This window comes from Quercus lobata, chromosome 9, assembly GCF_001633185.2.
Source record: "Quercus lobata isolate SW786 chromosome 9, ValleyOak3.0 Primary Assembly, whole genome shotgun sequence".
Classification (NCBI taxonomy): domain Eukaryota; kingdom Viridiplantae; phylum Streptophyta; class Magnoliopsida; order Fagales; family Fagaceae; genus Quercus; species Quercus lobata.
In genome coordinates, this window is record NC_044912.1 from 24,543,766 (window position 1) to 24,562,131 (window position 18,366).

The 18,366-nt window shown below is 32.5% G+C and overlaps 1 protein-coding gene across 1 annotated transcript; it reads left to right on the forward strand.

The window, feature by feature from the left end:
- The first annotated feature begins 6,362 nt into the window (after positions 1-6,362).
- LOC115959227 (laccase-15-like) lies at positions 6,363-10,271 on the forward strand. Its single transcript, XM_031077559.1, has 6 exons — positions 6,363-6,539; positions 6,727-6,878; positions 6,989-7,233; positions 7,406-7,534; positions 8,550-9,497; positions 9,818-10,271. The coding sequence occupies exons 1-6, from the start codon at positions 6,453-6,455 to the stop codon at positions 9,946-9,948; spliced, it is 1,692 nt and encodes a 563-aa protein (XP_030933419.1). The 5' UTR covers positions 6,363-6,452; the 3' UTR covers positions 9,949-10,271.
- Positions 10,272-18,366: the final 8,095 nt, after the last annotated feature.

Consider the following 18,366-nt stretch of genomic DNA (forward strand, 5'->3'; position numbering starts at 1 on the left):
AGTAACAGACTAACAGTAATAAAAATAATGATATTAGTACCAATAACATTGAGCTTTTTAAAACTTACTTGATGGATTGCCGTATAATCACGTCATTTTGTCTATCTCGACGTGGATAGTTGAATACATCTTTTGTGAGATCTAAAAAAGAAGTCTTGACAGCACAACAAATTTATAAATTTATAATATAAAAATTAGGGAGTCCGTTACATCACTTGTGGCAAGATATCATTTATAAATACTCAAAAGAGAGAAAATGATCCTCATGATAATAGTAACAGACTAACAGTAATAATAATAATAATGATATTAGTACCAATAACATTAAGCTTTTTAAAACTTACTTGATGGATTGCCGTATAATCACGTCATTTGGTCTATCTCGACGTGGATAGTTGAATACATATCATCCACGTTGATATATTTTATTTATTTGGCTGGGACTGTAAAGTCTATTTTAGTATTTATAATAATTTCATAACAAATTTTAGGTAATAAATTGTTATTGATAAATAAAAAAGTGATGTAAGTAGTAAATCCAAATAAGAACTAATAACAACTTATTACTTATAATTTATTGTAAAAATATTATAAAAACGATATAAACCTAGCATTAATCAACATTGTGAGAAGTACCATGTGAAAATCTTAGAATTGCTATTGTCGATCATAATCTGTTTGCACTTTGGCTACCAACTACCGAGACATTAATTCCAGGATGACTTGTCTTACTCAACAAGAAAAGATCTATATGTACTTCTTAGTTTTGTTTTTGGTTTTGCATTTTGTTATAAGAATATTTTTCTTTTAATTTCATAGTACGTAATATTCAACCTTTTTTTTTTAAGGAGTAATATCCAACCAAAGAAGTCAATTAGATTGACTTCTTTGGTCTGTGTTTTTTTTTTTTTTTTCCTTATCTCTTTGAAATTTGTGGTAAAAAACTTTTCGTCTTCTCAGAAACTTTTCGTCTTCTCACACATTTAAAAATTATTTTGCTATAATATTTTTCAGTTTTCAGCAAAATAAGCTGTATCCAAACGGATTCTTAGGCTAGTTTGGGTGATGGTTTTTGTACTTTTATTGATATTGTTACTTTTATGTTTAAATTTCTCAATCTCATTGATACTTCCTTGGTATGTCACTATGTTGTGATTGTTTTTGAATATGATTTTTTTTCTTCTTCTAAAATAGTTACAATATATTGCTAATTTCATAGTTTGAATACTTTCTTCTTAGATTTATAAGTACTTTGTATATGAAAAAATATCAATTAAGTTACAAAGTTCTTGGTAAAATATGATATACATAATTGGTAGCTCTTGCAATTTGTAGAAAAGTTTAATACAATTTTTCTTTTTTAAATACACAATTTTTTTGTCTAAGCATATGATAATTATATGTTTTTTACAAATAATTATGATAATAGATATCTACAATACGATGATTGTTCCTCTCTCTCTCTCTATATATATATATATATCTATATATATAGTATTGAGCATTTATTTTGATTGTGTTGATATATAGAGTTATATATTCTACTATCTATCTATCTATCTATCTATCTATATATATATTCATAGAAAATATAATGTACCGAAATTCTAATATTGGGTTTAAAAAAAATTGGGAAGAATTGAAGGATTAAATTGAGAGGCATAGGGATAACTTTTGGGAGGTTTGAAAATACTTCTCGGTGCAATACGACAAATGTCCGTTATCTTTTGTATTATCATCTTTTGTGTGTGGGACAATTCAAAAAGAAGAGAAAAAAAGAAATCCAAAATTTGGCATAATGTGATCGTACTTCATTTGAACTTAAAAGGACCCCACGGCAATGCAAAGATATTATATGACGCATGATTTATGAGTCTCTTATTAGAGACTTTTAGCAATGGAGATGTTATAAAAGTCGCATTTTTCCCTTCTCAAAAGAAAAAAAAAAGTGGCATTTCTTCCATCTAAAATCCTGCTTTATCTATTATGTTAACTCACTTTACAATACATCATATATCCCAGTTTTTATTTTTACATACAACCTATTAAAATAATATTAGCCTCTTAGCACGTGCTCACGTGCTCACGCACGTGCTCACGCGCTCACGCGCTCACGCACGTGCTCACGCGCTCACGCGTGTGTTCAGAGGCTTTTCTATTTTTTGGTAAAGATTAATAATTTATATTTATTATAATTTGAGATTTCTACTTTCTCCAATCACACACACACACACACACACACACACACACACAAAAAAACGTGGGGTGAGTTTTGTAGATTGTAGGGGTTTTAAAACTAACAAAAGAGTGATTCTATTTTGTAGGAGTTAGAGAGTAGAAGTAGGAATTTAAATTAACATAAAAGTAAGAGTTTATTAGAAGTAAAAATGTATTTCAACATAGAAGTAGGAATTTATTATTTTTGTCAATTTACTATTTTAACCCCAATTTTAAGTTTTATGTAAGGGTATTTTTGAAAGTTAAAAAAAAAATAACTAACTTTCTTTTGCTAATTTACTATTTTAACCTCATTTTTAAGTTGTTGGTTAATTAATTTAGGGGTATTTTTGACAGGGAAAAAATTAATAACTAACTTTTTGAATCCTCTTAATATATACAGATAAATACACAATAAAATAATATTAAATAAAAAATCTGTTTCTCTCCTATCTCTTTCCTCTGCTACCAGTCAAAAAAAAAAAAAAAACCATTTATCCACCCACCCAAAGTCGCCACTCACAGCCGATCTGAAGCCACCAAAGCCGTCACACACGGCCACACGACCACCCCACACCAACCGGCAACCCACAACCCAAAATCCAAGATAGACAAGCCGATCTACAACCACCCACCCACCCAAGGCCGATTTGGCCAAACACCAATCCAAACAACCACTAAATAACCACTGACCTAGTCTTCAAGCTGTTGTTGCCGCCACCGTCGCCATCCCCTACTTCTGCCGTCGCCGTCTCTATTCATCCCAAACCCATCTATTCTTATCAACTCTTCCTCATCATCATCATCATCATCATCTTCACTGAAACCCACTACCAAACAAACCCAGCAAACACCGAAACCCACCATCAAACCCATCGGAACAAATCCCCCAACCCATCAGAAAAAATCACAACCATTGGACCTAAATCCAACCACTTAAACAGCAACCTAAACACCCCCCAAATGCCACCCAAATCTGATCCAAACGCTGACCCAAACGCCGACCCAAAACCACCAAACAACAACCATAACTATCTATTTCTATTATAGTGAGCAATCTATGATTTACAAGGGAGACGAGCTGAGAGAGGAGATAGATTCAGAGACTGAAAGGGGCTGAGGGAGAAGAGAGAAGGGACAAGGGAGAGAGAACGCATAACAGAGAGAGAGAGAAAAAAAGGAATAAAATATATTAGGCAAAAATACAAAACTAACCCTCTAACTTTTAGTCTTTTTCATTTTAGTCTTCTAACTTTCATTTTTGTCATTTTAGTCCTCTAATTTTCAATTTTTATCAATACAGGACTCTATTAGGGGCTGTCGTTAATTGAGCCAAAATGACGTCATTTTAGTTTTTTTTTTTTTTTTTAATAAATTTTGGAATTTAAAGAAAAAAAGAAAATCTGTAAAAAAAAAAAAAAAAAAAAAAACCCAAACCCGAGTAAAATCACAGACACCCACAAGAACATTTTGATGCAGAAATAGAACTTGGTTTTCACTGCCGAGTTCTCTTTCTCTCTCCCCATTCCCTCCACTGAAGTGTCGTCGTTCTCGTGCTCGTTCTTGTTTTCAATTTCGTCGGAGTCGGTTCGGCTTGAAGCGAGACGGCGGCGGATCAAGGCAGCAAGGCTAAACATTGTGGAGGCGATGGAGGTCAAGCAACTAGCGGCATAGTGGGCTTTGAGCATTAGGACCCAAGTGAGCTGCTTGACATTTTTGCGTCCTCGGTGGCCTTTGTCTCTGGTACGACCCGACCCGGGCGAGTCCGTTGTGATGAGAAAATCGTCCTCCGTCGGACCTTCTAACTCCACCATTGACCAATTCGGATTCTCCATCTTCACCACCACCGGCGTGCCATGGTGGCTCTCTTTCGCCCACCATTGAAACGACGGTGCCATTCTTTCCTTTCTCTCTTTAAGGTCTAATCTCACACAATGAGACCTTTAAAACACCAAAAACTCGAAACTCCGAGCTTTGTAATAGCCCATTCTTTTTGGCGTTTGCTGAGATAGCGTTGTAGCTCTTGAATAACGGTTGAGGAAGACATTTGTGCGTGCTGCTTCTTCTTCTTCTGGTTTTTGACTTCGCTGCTGCTGAGTTCTTTGGTTTGGGTTTATTTTTTTAATTTTTTTTACAGATTTTTTTTTTAAATTCTGAAATTTATTAAAAAAAAAAAAAAAACCAAAACGACGTCGTTTTGGCTCAATTAACAGCAGCCCCTGACTAAGTTCTAACAGAGTCCCGCATTGACAAAAATTGAAAGTTAAAGGACTGAAATGACAAAAATAAAAGTTAGAGGACTGAAATGAAAAAAACTGAAATTTAGGGAGTCAATTTTGCATTTTTGCCAATATATTATTATTGGTTTGCAATCTGATGAACAGTAGGTTGTAAATATAAACACCCACTGTTCACAGATAGTTAGAGGACTGAAATGAAAAAAACTGAAATTTAGGGAGTCAATTTTGCATTTTTGCCAATATATTATTATTGGTTTGCAATCTGATGAACAGTAGGTTGTAAATATAAACGCCCACTGTTCACAGATACTTAAGAATTTGGATGTAACTGTATTTTTGGATCTTAGTTGCTAAATAGCAACTGCAGGGGGTTTTTACACCCCATTGCTAGTGCTCTTATGACATCATATATTATAAAAAAAAAAAAAAAATCTTATGACACCCTTTTAGCAATTAAAAAAAAAGAAAAAGCGTGGGTTCTAATTAGATCAACTGGTAAAGTCTTAGATGATTGTATAAGAAATTTGGAGTTCAATCTCTGCTTACACCAAAAACTGATTAGTGTCTTGGATTATCATCAGGAGCGGACCTTATAGGGTGGAACTCTCCTTAAAAAAAGAAAAAAAGAAAAAGAAAAAGCAGAAGAAGTCTTATGAGATCTTGGTGGAGTGAGTGCCAGCCTGCCACCACTGATAATTAATTAATTATATCGAATTACGGTAGGAACACAACTTTTGGCCCTAGCATAATTCAATTATGTGTGTGTTTGGTTCCAACGTCTGTTGCGTTGCGTTTCCGTTTCTGCGGTTTTTTTTTTTTTTTTTTTTTTTTTTTTTTTTTTCACGCGTTTTCCCCTCACAAGCGGCTACTGTTCATGTACTGTATATGAACAGTAGCCGTAACATTTGACCAGTTTTCCATGAACAGTGCATCCGTGCACTGTTCACGGACCCACAAATTTCATTTTTTATCAATTTTTTCATTAAAAATGGGTCCCACGGTACTATTTACACATTTAAAAATTATTTTTCTACAGTGTTTTCAGTTTTCAATTTTCAGTTTCAGCAAAATAAGTTCTATCCAAACTGACCCTATATCATACTTCAATTCAAGGATAAGAGAAAAAAGGTCATCCTCCCAGGCAGTTGATTATTATATTCCATGCGCGTGGGTTGATTTTCTTAGGAACTCACCAACCCATTCGACTTTCGGCAGGCCAAACTTCAACCTAGAAATAGACATTTACGCTGGCTGGTTGCGGGTGATGGAAGATAACAGTATGTATAGAAATTGGAAGAAAGAAGAAATATTATTTTTTCTTTCCTTTGATTGGCAAAGGGAAATAAAAATTTTACCCTAAATTAATAAAGTATAACTTCTATTTTTGTTTTTGAAATTTAATACTTTGTATTCGTTCAATTAAGTATTTTAACTTTTAAGTTTATTCATCTTAAACTTTCCGTTAATTTTCATCAAAAAAGCTCCATTAGAGGGTTCTTATTTCTTTATAGAGCTTTTTTAAAGGAGAATAACAAAGGCTGAAATTTAAGGACTAAATTGAATTTTGAATAAAGTTTGAATAATGTTGTTATTGTTATTATTATTATTATTATTATACTTTTATGTTCAGATGGATTTGAAACAAGACTAAAAAAATTTCTTTTAGAAGATTCGATAACATATATAAAAAAAAAAAAAAAAAAAAATACTCGTTGTGTTGTTGTCAACAGTATTATATATCTTTAACTTGATCTTGAAGAGAATGAAAATCTCAGGGGAAATACAAGTCATCATCAACCTGTACAGTTAGTTAAGCATCTAAATGGTCCCATGCCACCTTCACCAGTAGAGTTAATCATGTTTCCTGTTAGCCTCATGTCTCTATATAAACGGTTCCTAGCTAAGGAATTCACTAAAAAACTACAAGACTGAAAAGAAAAATAAAAAGGCCAGTTTCCATCACCCACCGCTCCCACCGCTCCCAAAAAACAAAAAATGTGGTTGAACCTTAAAATTTTGAGTTTGCTAGTCTTAATTGTCGGTGCCATTCATTGCCAAGCTTATGTTCAGCATACTTTTGTGGTAAGTAGCTAATACGATAAAATTTCACCATTCATTTCATGAAATGCAATTGTTTGATTTTCTACATTATGAATAGAGATATAGATAAGGACACACACTGCATGCATGTACGTAGTTGTATACCTATTAATATGTACACATGCTTTGTTATGAGTTATAGCATCTGTGTGTAAACTTTGGATTGTAGATAAAAGAAACTCCATACACGAGACTGTGCGGCACAAAGAACATCTTGACAGTAAATGGCCAGTTTCCAGGACCAGCACTACATGTTCACAAAGGAGATACTATCTTTGTTGATGTCCATAACCAGGGCAATTATAACATAACTATTCATTGGTATCATTCTGATCCGTGAACTTTTGTTTTGACAGAAGAAATCAAAATATATAAGGAACTGCTAATTAACTATGCACTGTATATGATAATATTAATTTACAATTTTATAGGCATGGAGTAAAACAACCAAGATATCCATGGTCAGATGGTCCTGAATACATTACACAATGCCCCATACAACCGGGTGGAAGGTTTAGGCAGAAGATTATATTTTCCACAGAAGAAGGGACCTTATGGTGGCATGCTCATAGTGAGTGGTGGCGAGCAACGGTTCATGGTCCTATAATCATTCATCCCAAGAAGGGAACCAAATATCCTTTCCCTCTTCCTCATGAAGAGGTTCCAATCATATTTGGTATTATAAAATTAGCCTTCTCAATAATTGGGACTATTTTTTTTTTTAATTTTTTGGTCGTCTTTCAAATTTGAAGAGTCAAGCTGTATATGCAACTTAAAAGTAAAGAAAATGTTACACAATTTGACCAGAAAAATATTTTTGAAATGACTGGAAATCTCTGATTATGCAGGAGAGTGGTGGAAGCAAGGAATATTGGCAGTTTATAATAGAGCTATTTCTACTGGAGCAGACCCTAATGTTTCTGATGCTTTCACTATCAATGGCCAACCTGGTGTTCTTTATCCGTGCTCAAAACCAGGTCAAAGATTCCTAAAGTTTTATATGAATAGTATGTTTATAAAATTTATTTTGTACCAAATGCTTCTAAGATTGACGTTACTAATTAGAATGAAAAGGGAGGAAGATTGAAGAGTACCGGTAAGAAGATAAACACACTATAAGTATCGTATCAAATGTTATTATTTATCAATTGAAGAGTACCGGTAAGAAGATAAACACACTATAAGTATCGTATCAAATGTTATTATTTATCAATTTAAAATATATGGATCATAAATCAATGAGCCTTAGAGGCCGTTTGGATTCCACTGAATCCGGCGTTTGTGTTTTTTTTTTTTTTTTTTTTTTTTTTTTTTTCGCATTTGTTGACTTTGGGAGACAGAATTTATTGTTATGAACAGTGTATGTACTGTTTATGCACTGTGCATATACTGTTCACATATTAAAAAATATTTAAAATGGGTCCCACGGTACTATTTACACATTTAAAAATTATTTTGCTACATTGTTTTTAGTTTTCAGTTTCAGCAATAATAAGTTCAATCCAAACGGACCCTTAGACTTATTGAGGAAATTACTTGCAATTGGTAAATGTCATAGTTCAAACAGTAGTAGCAAAACTCGGTTAACTGTAACCCAATAAGATGCAAGTGGCGGTAATACTTAAAGATGGTTATAATATTAAAGTCATCGTCTTAGCCCTAAGAAAGAAAATAAAAAATTCATCCTTCTTAGAAAGGCAATAATCAATTGTCAAGTTACTAAAAGTTTTTATCAAATGATACTCTCTCTTTTTTATCAATTTTTTTAGGACTATACTATTTATCACAATTTTTGTTACAAATTGTCAATTGTGAATAGTGAATAGTTACTTTCACATATACCTTAATATTATTCCATATATCATGATCACAATTTACGTTTTTAAGTAGCAAAAAAGATTATGGTATAAAAGTTGTGTCCATAAACTCTCTTCTTCTGTTTTCTCTTTTTGGCTAAAGTGTTAGTCTACTAATGCGATTTACCACTTGCAGACACATTCAAGATAAAGGTTGATCATGGCAAGACTTATCTCCTCCGCCTTATCAACTCTGCCGTGATGGATATTCTCTTTTTCGCCATTGCCAAACACAATGTCACTGTTGTGGGAACAGATGGTAGTTACACCAAGCCATTGGAATCAAGTTATGTCACAATATCCCCTGGCCAAACCATCGATGTTTTGCTGAAAGCGAACCAGAAATCTGACCACTATTACATGGCTGCTAGAGCATACTCTGCTGCACCTCTTGTTCCTTATGATAACACAACCACCACTGCTATTCTTGAATACAATGGAAACTATACCCCATCTTCACCTCCTTCCCTACCTAATAATCTTCCTTACTCTAATAATACCAATGCCTCAGTTAGTTTCACAAGTAGCCTCAGAAGCTTAGCGGATAAAAATCATCCAATCAGAGTCCCAATAAACATAACCAAACATTTATTTTTTGTAATCTCAATCAACACGTTCCTATGTCCTAACAATTCATGTGCAGGGCCTAATGGGACCCGACTAGCCACTAGTGTCAATAACATAAGCTTTGTGAACCCAAACATCGATATTTTACAAGCTTATTATGGTCATATCAATGGGGTATTTGGGACTAATTTTCCAGATTTCCCACCATATTTATTTAATTTCACTGCTCCGAACTTGCCATTGTACCTAAATACACCTAAACATGGGACCAAGGTTAAGATACTGAAGTATAACACGACTGTGGAACTTGTTTTTCAAGGCACGACTTTGGCGGGTGGGAATGATCATCCAATGCATCTCCATGGACACAGTTTCTATGTGGTTGGAATGGGTCTTGGAAACTTTGACAAGGATAAGGACCCATTGAGATATAATCTTGTTGATCCTCCTTTTATGAACACCATTGCTGTTCCCTTATATGGCTGGACTGCCATTAGATTCAGGGCTGACAATCCTGGTTTGTCAAACTACTAAAACTATTTTCTACTTTGTTTTTTTGTTTTTTTTTTTAATAACTCGCATCTATGGTTTAATGTGTCCAATGCATTGGAACACTAAATGTGAACGTGTTCAAAATTGAACACGTGTCAATTTTGGATTTCATTAAATATTCAAGATATTAAGTTTAACTTGTGTCTAGTATATTAGAGTATTAGAAACAATACATATCTATCCACTTGTCAGTCTTGTATTCTGTCCAATGCTCAAGATGCAACCTTTGCCCCTCACACTTAATACTACAATGATGATAATGTTGTTTATGTTTTGTGATGATAGGAGTTTGGTTTATGCACTGCCATTTTGATCGGCATATGACATGGGGCATGGACATGGTATTCGTAGTGAAAAATGGGAAAGGTCAAAAAGCACATATTTTACCACCACCGCCAGACATGCCACCCTGTTGAAGTTAGCTGCAAGCTCCAAATTCCATGTTGGTTCATTCCTCATGAGAAGTTACATCAAATGATAGGGGAGACATAAGCAATTATGGATTGGGCCAGTCCATTCATATATTTGTTTGTTTGTTTTCATTGTGCTCTTGATTTGTTCAATATGTCTATTGCATTATTGTTTATAATTATCATTTGTGGAATTATTACCACGACAGTCATTGTCAATTTGTGGAGGAAAATAATGAAATTGTTGTGGAAGAAGTAATTTATTTGTTCTCATACTATATGGTATGCATTGTATATGGAATTAAATAAAGCTGTGTGATTAAGTAGTATGTAGAAATAAATCAAATATTATTATTGGCTAGATATTTGTATGATTCATCAAAATTGGATTCTCTCTCTCTTTCTATATATATATATATATATATATATATAATTTTTTAAAAGTTGCCCACATATTTTATTTAAGAGATTTTGAAAATGCAAACCCATATTCTTTTGATATAGATGAAACATGTTCCTTCAAATTTCAACGCTGCAATTCAAGCTGATTTAACTTTTCTTTAATGGAATTTGCAATTTTTTTTCTCAAAAAATCTATATATATATATATATTGTTGGGTATGTTTTAAAAATTAAACCCATTAATTCTTTTAGTTGGAAAAAGCCCAAACAATCTACAACAAGAATCTTCCTTAGCTTGCGTGGGTATTATTGGCAGCAAAAAAATCCCCCAATTATCTCTTCTTTCCTTAGCAATAGGTATGCTGCATCTTTCCTTATTCTTAAGAAAATACACATTGACTTGCGGCACTGATTGAAAAACAAATTCCTCCAATTTCTTCTTTCACCACTGTAAGCTCATTTATTCCAAGTGCGTGTTCTGGTTTATACATATAATTGATTCCCAAAAGAAAAAAAGAGAAACGACACAGATATTTTTCTTTGTTTCTATATCAAAAACTTTCTCTTGGGCATTTGTGATGAGTTCGAAACTTTGTTTGTGAGTACACATTAACAAAGTTGCCGTTGTACCTTGGAGAGCGACTGCCCGAGCCATTTATACCAACAGATTCATTCTAGTGGGATGAAATCGCTTCTTAAGGACAGCAGATTTAGTTCCATGCTTCAGTGATAAGTTTTAATTACTTAATCCTTAATTTTATATGTTTTTGTACTTGTCTATTTTATTTATAAATTAATTTGAGTATATCTTGTTTTACTGATATATTATTGATATTTCTTTGTAATTTTGTTAATCAATTTGAGCAATCTTACACACTATCTTCCCAATATATATATATATATATATATGAGGAGAAGGGGAAAAAAACATACATGTGAAGCAAAAATGGAGAATTTTTTTTTTTTGAAAAATAAATATACACACAAGAGAGATAGAAAGAAGTTAACTTCTAAGTAAGCAACTCATGTGACGTTAATTTTGACACTTAAAAGGAAAAGCCTAAAGAAAAACAAAAGGCCAAGCTTTCACATGGTAGGTGGAGAAAACAAAGAAGATTAAAAAATAAAAAAGAGGAGGAGAACATCAATCAAATCGAACGAGAAGAGGATAAAGGATTTGAGTGGGTTTGGATTTCAAGGGATTTTAGTTTAATTAACTTTTACATACTTTCTATTTTACCCACAATATTTTTTTAATTATAGAAGTTAATAGAGGAATAATATATTTATCCATTTATTTATATATTATTATTTTCTTTCATTTCCACCCATAACTAATTAAAGGAAAATGTTAAAATTATTACAAATTTTATTACATAATTAATGTTTACAAATTTTTTTTTTTTTGAGAATCAATTAATTTTTACAAATTGATGTAACAATAATATAATTGATGTCACTTCACCAATGCAACAAATGAATCCCAGAGTTATTTTTTAGTGGCTGACTTATTGGTCACACATCAATTTGTAAAGGTTAAATATATAATAAAATGTATGATACTAATTAATTCTTATCATCACTCTTAATTAAATAGAGGGAGAGATATCTAGTATCTACTTCCTTCTCATCCATTACAATTTTTAAAATGTCAAAATAAAGGAGGGATATCTTCCCTTCTCTCCACCCATTTCCTCTTCTCTCCTCTTCTCATACTTCCCTGTTATATCCTCTCTTCTCCTTCCAAACTTACAAACAAAATAATTGAAATGAAGGAATGCAAAAGAGTGGGTTAGCCAATGAATTGGTAACAAAATAGCCGTATATAATATTAGTCCTATAGATAAAGTTACCATCTGTAAAAAATTGGACTCTCTTAATAGGATAGTTACATAATGGTTGAAGGGGATTGAGCTTAATTAATTGATTACTTGAAATCTCAATACAACTATGACTTTTATAGTTTGGCCTTTTGAGAAGATTTATAGTTTGATCTTAAGCCTACATCACAAACAAATAATATGAACCAGAACAAAATTATAAAAATTATATATAAAAAAAGGCTCAATTACAAACAAAGAGAAGAATACCAAAGATTTATATAATTTGATTCTAAGCTTTTTTTTTTTTTTTGGGTGTAATTATGATGAAATTTGGGGGTTTACAAAGTGTGACCTAGGAGAGAGAGAGCGAGAAACGTAGAAAGAACCCTAGTTTTACAAAAGGAAGCTAAGAGAGAAAGGGGATGTGTGTGTATTTGATTCTAAGCTAAGCCTACATCTATAGATGGTGATGAAAATAAAATTTCAATAAAAAAAAATTAGAGCAATTACAGTAATAATACAAAATCAATCTCTCTCTCTCTCTCTCTTTGTTATATATATATATATATATATATATATATCAATATATATACTTCTACTGCTTTTCTCTCAAAAAAAAATAAAAAAAAAAACTCCCACTCATAGTTAGCATATATACAGATATACCATAAGAAATATAGGGTCCGTTTAGTAATGTTGTTCTAGTAATGTTATTTAAGTGTTGTAAAAATACATATAGGTGAAAAAATGTTGTAAAAATACGTGTTGTGTGTTAGAATTAGTGCTCTTAAATCCTATTGTATAATGTTATATATGATATTATGTATGACATGATGTAAGACTTAATATTGTAATTAATAAAGTTATTTTATTATTATCTAAAATATGGGTAACATGAATATTTGGACATTATCATATAGTCCATGAGATGCATAGTATGTGATTTAGTCACAAAAGATATAGATCACAAGTTCTTTGTAAACTCTGAATTTAGTTTGTAGTCGGTGATGAAATTGGGCATTTCATCTGTGAAGATTATAAAATATTAACTAAGATGATTTGTCTTGATCATGGAAGTGGTGACTTCTAGTTGATATGTTGATATGTTTTAAGAGTTAAAACATATTGAACTGGACCGCTGTGAGATTTATTATTCTCCTAACGACTGTCAATTGAATAATAAATTTCACGACTTCTATTTGCATGAACTCCTAATCCTAAGAGAATAATGGACCTAATCATGAAGTGTAGGTTGTTTTGATATATCAGGAGTGAGATCTAAAGATATGATCAAAACCTCAGTATGTTAGGCAACCACATTTAGTGTTGATGGAGCATATATTCTCAAGATGGAATTCATAGTCTCTTAACGGAGATATAAAATATTCCCTTAAGATAAGTTTAATAGGTTTAGTTATTCAGAGAATTAGGCTTAACCACTTTAGTAAGAAATTAATAAAGTATATATTTATGAAATTGGATTTCATAAATATATGGTGAATAACTTAAAAGGATTAAATCGGGTACTCAAGGATTAAGATGTAGTAATTCACAAAGTGGCAGTCTACATTCATGACTTTGTATTACTACGAATATTTTATGAAGGGGTTGCATGTACAATAAAGTCTTGGGATATAATTTATTAATAAGGCCTAGAGTGCAATTATATTTATATAGTGATATTAAATATAATTAATGGTAACTTTGGACTTGTCAAAAGTTGACAGAAAAGCCTAAGGCTCATTGGAGCTAGTGTCTTATTTGTTCTCTTTTAGTCTCACTCCAAGCCACATACTAAAGCCCAATTGGAAAGGTCCAAAAGGCTAGCTCAATTAAATAATCAGTTATGTGAAGAGAAACATACAGAATTTTATGAACATAAAATGGTTTGTGTGTTAGTAGAAGAAACTACATTCATTCTCTTTAGAACATACACATATAACTGATTGAGAGACCACACATCTTGGGCGTTAGTGGAATTGAAGTGAAGATTGAAAGTGTTCCTAAGAACTTCTGATCTTTGGTTTTGAAATTCACTGCATCAAGGTACACTCTCTTGTTCTATATTTTGAAACTTATGTAGTGCATGTTATCAATTGCGAATGAAGTAGATTCGTTAATTTTCCGTTGCATATGTTTTGTATGCAATACAAACATGTGATTTTCCAACATTGTGTTGTTTACTAAACAACACAACACATATTTCCATGGTCGAATGGTTTTGAATATATCATATAGTTCCCAATACAAAAAGGTAATAGTTTTAGCCAAAAGAATATATTTTCTACAAAAGAAGGAACCTTACGGTGGCATGACTAAATGGTGGCAAGCAACCATTCATAGTGCTATAATCATATATTCTAAGAACGGAAGTAGATATCCATTTCCCCTTCCACACACAGAGATTCCATCAAATTTGGTATCAAACTCTTCTCAATTATCGATATTTGATCTTGTTCTTTTTCCCTTTTAAGTTTGATAACTATAAGGAAGTAGTTATCCATTTCCCCTTCCACACATAGAGATTCCATCAAATTTGGTATCAAAGTCCTCTCAATTATTGATATTTGATCTTGTTCTTTTTCCCTTTCAAGTTTGACAACTATAAGGAAGTAGTTATCTAGTTCTCCTTCCACACACAGAGATTCCATCAAATTTGGTATCAAAGTCTTCTCAGTTATTGATATTTGATCTTGTTCTTTGTCCCTTTCAAGTTTGACAACTATAAGGAAGTAGTTATCCATTTCCCCTTCCACACATAGAGATTCCATCAAATTTGGTATCGAAGTCTTCTCAATTATTGATATTTGATCTTGTTCTTTGTCCCTTTCAAGTTTGACAACAATAAAGAAAATGTTAGACAACTATAAATGTTACGCTTTAATTTTTAGATATTATATAGATTTCTAAGACTTATATGTAGTAAAATTAGTACTAACTATTGTATCACTAAAAAATAATTAGGAATTTTTTTATTATGTTGTTGATGTGAAACTAACCAATGATGTCACTTTGTAAATTTTTTAGTTAGTAAGCGATATCGCTTAAATGTTCGGTTTTACTATTAATAATTTAAATGAAAATATTCATAAGATGCATTATTTAAAAGATCTTTTTGAGCCACGTCAACTTAGCATTTCGGTCCAATTTGGTCCATTCGATCTAATTCGTTCCATTTGGTTCACTTCAGTATTTCGGTCCACTTTGGTCCAATTCAGTCTACTTCGATCCACTTAGTTCGTTTCGGTCCATTTTGGGCTAATTGGACCTTATATTGATTCTTTTTGTATGTTTCTTTTTCAGTTTTAGGCTCTTAATTAATTAATTTATTTATTTATAATTTGGGTTGAAAAGTATGAAATTTTAACCTACTTGAGTCAAAGTTTTTTGTTTTGTGCCAAAAAAAAAAAAAAATACAAACAAAATGGACATTAGAAATTATAGATATGGCCTTACAAAAGCAATAAATATGATAAATATTCAACAAATTACTATAAAATTTAAATTTCAATAATATAGGCATTATACTTATATTTTGAAAGAAAAAGAATGCTACAATTCTAAACTTATATAATAATTTACTTTAAATGTTATTTTTTACTATTAAAAAATTAAATGAAAACATGCATAAGATGTATTATTTAAAAGATCCTTTTGAGCCACATTAGCATAACATTTCAGTCCATTTGGCCTACTTCAGTCCACTTTGGTCCAATTCGGTACATTTTGGTCTGCTTCAGTCCATTTGGGCTAACTAGGCCTTATATTGATTCTTTTTTGTAAGTTTCCTTTTCGGTTTTGAGCTCAAAATTTCTTCTTCTTCTTTTTCCTTAATTTTTTGGTTAAAAAGTTACAAAAGTATGAAATTTGATTCGAAAGCTCAATTAGTGTAGAAACACTAATGTTTGTTTAGACCCTCAATTTTTAATTACGGCTTAATTGCTTTTACTCTAACTTATCTAAATGCGGAACAAGAGTAAATGAAGTGCAATAAACCGAGACACTACTTTAATGCATAAGCAAGTACAACAAGCGATAAATGTAAAGTTTAAAGAGTAGGGAAGTGAGATGCAAATAGAAGATAACATTAAGAAGTGTTATCGAAGAGGAAACCGAAATACTAGGCGAAAAACCTCTCCATGTCCCTCCAAATTGAAATCAATCTACTAGTGAATAAGTTGGAGTACACAAATATCAAAAAGAGCCTCCAAGCCTAATCTACCCAATGTACTTGAGCCCTCCAAGCTCTAACTACCAACGGACTTCTCGGAGTCTTGTCTTGACTAGTTATCCAGATCCCGCAATTCCGACCGATTGCATCCGCCACTCATTGGCTTCTTTCAATGCTTTCCATAGGCACCAAAACTTCTCTCAACACTCAGAATGGATGAGATAAGTGTTTGAGATAATAAACACTCAAGGATGTGTAGATGGAGAGGTAGGAGTAAAATGAAACTCTAGAAAAATGATGTAAAGGATTGTGGGTAAACAATCTCTAACTCACAAGTGTTTGGCTAGGGTTTTCTCTCTCAAAAGTTTCTTGTGAATACTTCTTGTTCTTCTTTTACATTTCGTGGGTAATGAGGGTTTATATAGTGTTAGTAAAGGAATGCAAAAAGACATAACCAAAATAATTAGGCAGAGAGTTTCGCGGGTCACTCGCAATTTGGCTTGAGTCGCGAATGATTTGTGAAATCTAGCTTATCAAATGCTCTTCAAATTCCAGTATGTGCTTCTCATGTAGCTTGTTTCGCGGGTTGGCACTTGCGAGCCAGTCGCGAGCTAGTTATGAAATCCTCATCTTCATAGAATCTCCACCAAACTCTCACACACAACCCTTAAATTAAATCCCACAAAAATGCAAGGGAAATGATTGAACAAAATTACAATCAAATTTGACACGGAATTAAAGTCAACATAAAACATAGTTGTAAATCACAACTTTACATATTCTATTTGGGTAAAACTCTTTAGTTTTTTGGTTAAAAAATACGAACAAATAAGCATTAGAAATTAGAGATATGGTGATAAATATCCAAAAGATTACCTTAAAATTCAAGTTTCAATAATATAGAAACTATACTTATATTTAGAAATAATAATAAAAAATGCTACAATTCTAAACTTGTATAATAATTTAAACTTAATGTTACATTTTTTCCCATGTTCTTGGATATGTTCAAATTAATCAACTGATTATGGTATATTTAACCAAAAAAAAATTCATTTTAATAACATCTTCTCCATTTAGATAAAAAAAGATTATAAATATTATGTAATTTAAATAAAAGATTTAAATGACATTAATTATATATGTAAGGACTAGAAAAATGGCCCAAGCCCACTTAGAACAGTGGAACCCATTGTTTTAAGCCCAATACAATAGATTTGTAAGAGAATGGGTTCTCTGAGTCAACTACAATGCTAAGTAATTACAGGCTTGAGGATAACAGGACTAACGCAATTAACATAAACCAAGCAGACACAAATTTAATGTAAATTCTTCCTCGGGCAGGTCCGAGGAGGGGTTCTTCATTAAAAGTCAATGCTGATCCTTTTACAGTAAATTTCAGTTCTCTCTCTCTCTCTCTCTCTCTCTCTCTCTCTCTCTCTCTCTCTCTCTCTCTCTGTACAATGTTCATCCATTTTTCTAGAGGGGTTCATTTCCTTAAATAGCCCTTCCCATTGCATCTCAGCCCTCCATCTGTACATCTCAGGAGAATAATTCGGATACTTGTGGAGGTAGTAGAGAGAGTTATGAGTTGTTGAGTCACTATGCAGATGTCTTTTCTTCATAAATGTGGCCATTTCAGTTGATGCAGAGCATTAAGCTGGTAGCCACCTTCCTAGATATTTTCCATTTCCGTTGCTTGCACGACTCTGGTGTTTCCACAATGCTTTACTTTCTGGTGTAAGGAGCTACATAAGGTACTCCCGAGGTGCATTTGCTCCTCAGGCTCCTCGGACAACAAGCCAGTTAGCCTCCTTTCCTCAAACGTTTTATTCTAAGTTTTAGCCTGGTTCTGCATGGCCTTGACGTCTTCCCTCCTCGGTCTTAGCCCACATGTCAGACTTGGGTTGACACATGTGTGGGCCTTTGATCATTCTTGGTTGGGGCCTATAGGCCTTAGAATGTCCTCAATTCATTTGCTCCCACAATATATATATATATATATATATATATATATATATATATATA